At 44.5% G+C, this 6,052-nt stretch overlaps 1 protein-coding gene across 1 annotated transcript; it reads right to left on the bottom strand.

Moving 5' to 3' along the window:
* Nucleotides 1-1,222: 1,222 nt before the first annotated feature.
* On the bottom strand, nt 1,223-6,015 carry EXOC8 (exocyst complex component 8). The gene has a single exon (XM_040464852.1). It carries the CDS (start codon nt 5,883-5,885, stop codon nt 3,705-3,707), a length of 2,181 nt encoding a protein of 726 aa, XP_040320786.1. The 5' UTR covers nt 5,886-6,015; the 3' UTR covers nt 1,223-3,704.
* Between the last annotated feature and the right edge of the window lie 37 nt (nt 6,016-6,052).

Raw genomic sequence — 6,052 nt, 5'->3', positions numbered from 1 at the left:
CTTTCTTTTTTTTTTTTTTTTTTTTTTTTTTTTTAGTATTTATTTCTAGGAGCCCTATGTGGGGCTCGAACTCAATGAACTGTGAGATCATGACCTGAGCCAAAGTCGGATGCTCAATGGACTGAGCCATCCAGGTGTCCCCAGTCCAATTTCTGAGGGAAAAAAATGTACGAGAAACTCTTCTAAGAGTGGCCACCTCTGGTGAGTGGGTCACTGGGTCACCGGGCTTGGGTGCAATGACCCTTTTTACCTCACACCTTTCTGCGTGGGCTCAAGCTTTCTTAATAAGCACGAATTAATGACCCCACCTTTCTTGCCTCCAATATTTGAAACATCTTCCGTGTGTCCCTGCAGCCCATCCTAGCCTGTGCCTCAGGTACTCCCGTTTGTGTCCCTGCTCACCTTTGCTCTTCCTTTTCCTTTGTGCATTTAAATCTTGTCCATCCTTCAAGGGCCAGCTCAAAGGCCAACAAATCCATGAGGACTCTCCAAACTTCTCAAAATAATGCTGCCCTCTTCCTTCTCAGTATTCCCACGAAATTACTGAGCACGAAAATGACAACACACAGGGTTTTGGGGTTTTTTGCAATGCTGTCTGCACTCAATTATTTAATTGATGTAATTTGCATCACACTGTTGTGTATTTCATTTACTTTCCAACCTATTTTCCAATTTTTTATTCTCTATTTTTTCCAAGTCAAGCATTTCAGAGAAAGCATGCTCAAATTTATTTTGTCCTCCCCACCCCACGTTATAGTCCATGTGAGGCACGGCATTCAACAAATACTTTTACTTTTTAAATCAATCATATGTGAAAGCTCCCTCAGGATCTATATGTATCAAAAAAACAGACCCTTGTCATTTATGTTCCTAGGTCCTGGGTCACATGGCCGACATTACATTTCCTTCATTTAGGGATGTGCAAATGGCATCAAATCCACTTTTTAGAGCCAATTCACACTTTGTGTGTCTGAAATTTCCCATTCAAGAGAGTCCCCCAAAAACAGATCTGATTTGATCACAATTTGGATAGTAAGCAGAACACTTATTTAAATTAGCTAACAGCTTCCTACCTATCATCCCCATATACAAAAATAAACCAAAAAAACCCCTCAAAAACCAAAAAAACAAAACCTGGGCTCATAAAACAGTATTTCAGTAACAAGGATGTAAGAATACTGAATCCTAATTAAAGAAGAGAGATATAACATTGTAATACCAATTTTATCCAGCGTAAGAAAAATTTTAAGCTTTATTTTGATAAAACATTTCAGATTCCCTCATATCACAGCATATCAATAAGCAAGATGTACATGTACTGATTTTATCCTACATGTCAAGCCCCAAATTCCCAATCCCAGGTAAGCAAGTTGCAAAATACAAGTGCCGATAATTTAACTATAGGTAGTATTTTAAAGAAAAGTGAGTGTTCAGCACTTTAAATTAAATGAGGCTTTAATCAAAGAGAGACTTAATACCACAGGGTGTCTTTTTTGCAACAGTAATGAATTCAATCAAGTCTGTGATTCCAAGCTCGAGCGACAGTGTTCTGTTTGAGGCAAACAAGCAAAGGCAATCAACTCTTCGGTGGTATTTTACAGTATGTACTATATATTTTTGGACAATTTCATTCCATTTTTAGCACTTGGGAATCTAAGGAAACAAGAATTAGAGAAGAGCTCTGATTCCACTTTGGGGAATGCAATGTAATGGCTCTGTCTTGGCACAAAGGTACACTGTAACACTGGTGGTGGTCTTTGATCAACTTCCCACGGTAATTGAATCACCAACAACTATAACTCTGATCAAGGAACACACAGATTTTACCAGAAGAAAATTCTGTACTTCCAGTTTTAAAAAGCAAACGGTTCTATGAAGACGCAACCATTTGAATTATCTGAATATATACATTTAAGTTTTTACAACTTCATGCCTTAAGTTTTGACTTCCAAAGTATCATTTCCTGGACCCAACATCAAATATTTACACGCTATGTGTTTCACACAATATAATTTTAGAAACCGTAAGTTGCACAAAGTAATCGTAAAAGTTTTTATCAAATTCATGTTTCCAGTGATCTTAAAAAAGACAATTTATAGTTGTTTTTTTGTTATCTAGAAAATCCTAACTGTATGTGAAAAATTAATCAAAGAAAATCTGTAACTCTGATAATTTTCCACCCTTAAAAGGCATCGCTAAAAATAAATAAAAGGGCTCCTCTGCCAATGAGTAATGACATCAAGGAGCTTCGCAACCCTAAGCCACTCTTGAAAGCAATTTTAAGTTTTACCTAATTTCCAGTCTTAATATCAGTATTTTAATTCAGGAAAAAGATATGACCTTTTGAAGTCCGTGGCATCAGAAATGGCACTTTTGGACAAGAATCACAACTGAAAGCTAGTGGAAAAATGAACCTGAGCACAATTTCTCTCCACGGATGAGAGATATGCTCAAGGTACAGTAGAAACAGTAGTTCAGAAACCTTGAGAAGCTCAAATATCTTGAGCTATTTTTGTTTCACTAAACAATCTGAAGTAAGCATTATATTCACTTTTAAGAATAAAGGAAAATATAAAACATGAAACATGCAGTAGGAGTCACCAAAAGTTCGTTTCCTCCCTTTGCTTTGGGCACACTGTCTCACTTTTTTGTTCTCTACTTTGTTACAAAAAAACCCAAAAGCAGATCTCTGCTCAAAGCAGTCATACTTGAGAACACTATAGGGTGTGCATATGATTTTTTCTCTTTTCCCATCCACCCAGACCTGAAATCTACATAAATATTTCCATGTATACTTTTCTCCCATTTGCATGAAGTCTGAGCCACTATATAATTTACACGGAAAAAATCGGGGGAGGCAGCTAAAAATCACTGGCGGTTGCCAGGTTCCTCAGTCTGTCCTGCTTCTTTAATCATTTTTATTTTTTTAATATGATAAAGACAAAAGCTCCAGCTGGAAATTCACACAGTTCAGGAGCATGTTGAAAATGTTTTTTACCATAGTCCTTAAGATTCAAGTAAATGCTCCCAAATCAAGTATCATAAAGCTGCTAATTAGCAGCTCAAAATAATCAGCCATTCAAATGACGCTGGAAATGTTTGCTGAACTGTTTTTATGAAAGCTCCCCCTTGTATTCTAGAAGGTTCCAAGTACTAGTCCACAAACTAGCCACTTTTAAGAAGGAATTCTTTTGACCAAAATGTACCCTAAAACCAATCTTCTCAATTCCTTTCTTTTCCCAAAGTTGTTCAATCACATTTTAAGGTGGGGAAGTATATGACCCAGGGTGTTTTGTATGGAACTGTACTCTTTAAGAAACCTAACATTTTAGTCAACGGGGAAACTTCACAACATACTTAAACCGTACGTATTTTAGATATGATTTCTCTGTGCTGCATAAAATATACTGTAAGGAAGTGTGTTTTGACTCAAAGGATACACTGAAATGCTGCAGTATGACAACATATTCTTAGCATAACTTAAAAGGAAAGCATGTATTTTAACAATTCCAATGTTTTGTCATTGGGGCTTAATTGGAACTTTCTTTTCTTTTTCCTTTTGATTCTGCATTTCTGTTTGAGAGGGCATCTTTTATTTTTAAGCTGTGTTTGAGACTATAAAGAATATGCTAATGCAACTTAATATATAAATATAAATAATATATGAGCAACATATACGTATACATATACCCACGACGCGAGCATCAGACCACTGATGTTGTACTTTCGGGGTTCACACGAATGAGTCTAGATGCGTTCCTCAGGTCCTGGAGTTGCTTGGCAGGTTTCCCCACACCTTCCTCAAACCTTTTCTCCACCACGGGGAGGACGGTCTCATATAGAAAGGATGCATTCTGTCTGATAAAGGCCTTTTTCTCTGGATCCTGCTCACACCGAAGGCTATAATCCACATGCTGCACAGCGACCAAAATGATCTCCACCAGGCTCTCCAAAAGTACCATGTGCAGCTCGGGGAAATACAGCTTCAGTGCCTCTTCCAAGAAGCCCATGGTCTGTTTGGTAAAAGCAACCACCGTGTAGCTCAGGTTCACCCAGCAGTCATCCCCGGTGTACTGCTCAAAGTTCCTCACCCCACAACTCTTCATCTCCTCTTTGAGCTTGCCCAGGGCCTCTGGAGTCATCAAGTTCATCCTCCTCCACATCTCCTCAGAGTTGCGATGTTTAGTGGCTTCGATGATAATTTCTTTGTAACTGTGCAAGGCCCCTTGGATGTCTTTCACCAGAAGGGCATGGATGATGAAGGTGAGGTCCAGTCCGATGTCACCCAGTTGCTGACAGTGCTCCTTGGCCACTTTGACACACTCAGCCGCTGTAGAGAGGCTCTCCTTACTGTCAAACACCTGCTTGCTAAAAGCATCCACAAACATGCCCATGGCTGATCTCGCCCAGACCACAAAGGCAGAGTAGCAGCCACTGTCAGTGCCTGCAAAATCCGTCTCAAATTCCCTTGCAGTCTCAAGGAGGCTCGTAAAGAAGACGTGGCATAGCTTATGGATGTAGAGTAAAGTGGCACCCTCGATGCGAAGCTGGCGGATTGCGGTATGCACAGCTGCTGCCCTGTTTCTCAAAAACAGCTCACAAGCCTTTGTGCACTGGCCAAGCCGGATTAGTTGAGAAACTGCCCTTCGAGTAGCCTTGGGACCACCTCTCAGGGAACGATCTGGGGAGAGTTCAAAAACTAGCACTTCCGTGAGCTGTCGGACGCGCTCATCCACTTTGGCCCTTAGTTCTTTAACAGGCGGTGGGCTGGGCTTATCTTCCAGGTAATGGTTCAATTTGTCCAGCAGGTCAACGGCCCCTTCAAAGTCTCTCTGGGCGATACAGACATCCAGGTCTTCAGGCAACTCCTGGATCCACTCCATTGAGAGGTCCACCTTCTCTTCTTCTACCTCAGGAACAGCTGGTTCGTCGTCTTCTTCGTCCTCAAATGGGTTACTGGCCTTGGAAGGCACCTGCGGTGGTCCTCGTGGGGCCGCTGCCTCCTCCTGTTCCCTGCGTCTTTTTTCACTGAGGGCCCTCTTGGTTTCCTCCAGCACTTCCAGCCACTCTCGTTTGATTTTAGCATTTTCCGCCTGAAAAATACGGCTCTCGGGAAACATTAGCAGCTTGAACATGTCTTTCATGGGCGGGTTGTCCTTGACATTGACCACGGCCAAACCATCCAGGGGATAGAGGGCGTTGTAGCGATACATCCCACGCCTCTGAGGCAGCCAGGTGGCCACCAGCAAACAGTCGTTCATGAGAAAGCCATGCACCCGCTGCAGTTGGGCCATGTGGTCCGCCTCGTATTCCACCAAATCCCCGTTGTACACCAGGTACTGCCCCGGCGTCTCCAGCAGGTGCCTGCAACCTTCCACCTTCTCAAGCAGAGTGGTAAGAGTGCGCTGCTTCCCTTCCTCGCCCGGACCCGCACCGTCGCGGGAGGCGCCCCCGGGTGTGGGAAAAAAGCCAGCCTGGCCCCGCAGGTGGTCTCGGCCCCCCGCGCCACCTCCTCCTTCCTCTCCTCCAGAGGCCGCGGCGGCCCCGGCGGCGGCGGCGGCAGCCGGGAGCAGGGTAAGCGGGATGCTCTCCAGGCTGCTCTTCTGCTCCGTCAGCAGATGGCTAAGCTGATACATCTCGCTCTCCAGGTAGGAGATCTCGCGGGCAGTCTCTATGAACTGCCGGTAGTTCTGGTAGACGTTGCGCTTCAGGTTCTGCGCCGTCTCCTCCGCCAGCGCCTGGATGCGCTGCCGGTGCTCCTGCAGGTCCCGGTCCCCGTCCGACTGCTGCGAGAGCTGCTTCACGTACAGCCGGGCCTCAAAACCCCCCGATTCCAGCTGCCGCCGCAGACGGCTCGCCCCACTGTCCGACATCGCCATCGCCATTTCCCCCCGAGTCTCACGCAGTCGCTGTCACTACCGCCTCCGCGGGTGCCGCCGCGGTCGAGACCCACCCAAGTCCCGCGGAGCTCCAGGGCTGAGGAAGCAGGACGGAAGGGAGACGAGTACGCCTGCGCCCGGGTCTGAGTTTCAGACTGCGCCTGCGCAGGGGC

Source organism: Herpailurus yagouaroundi, unplaced genomic scaffold (genome assembly GCF_014898765.1).
Source record: "Herpailurus yagouaroundi ecotype Mexico unplaced genomic scaffold, PumYag 530, whole genome shotgun sequence".
Classification (NCBI taxonomy): Eukaryota; Metazoa; Chordata; class Mammalia; order Carnivora; family Felidae; genus Herpailurus; species Herpailurus yagouaroundi.
This window is presented reverse-complemented; position numbering and strand designations above follow the sequence as displayed.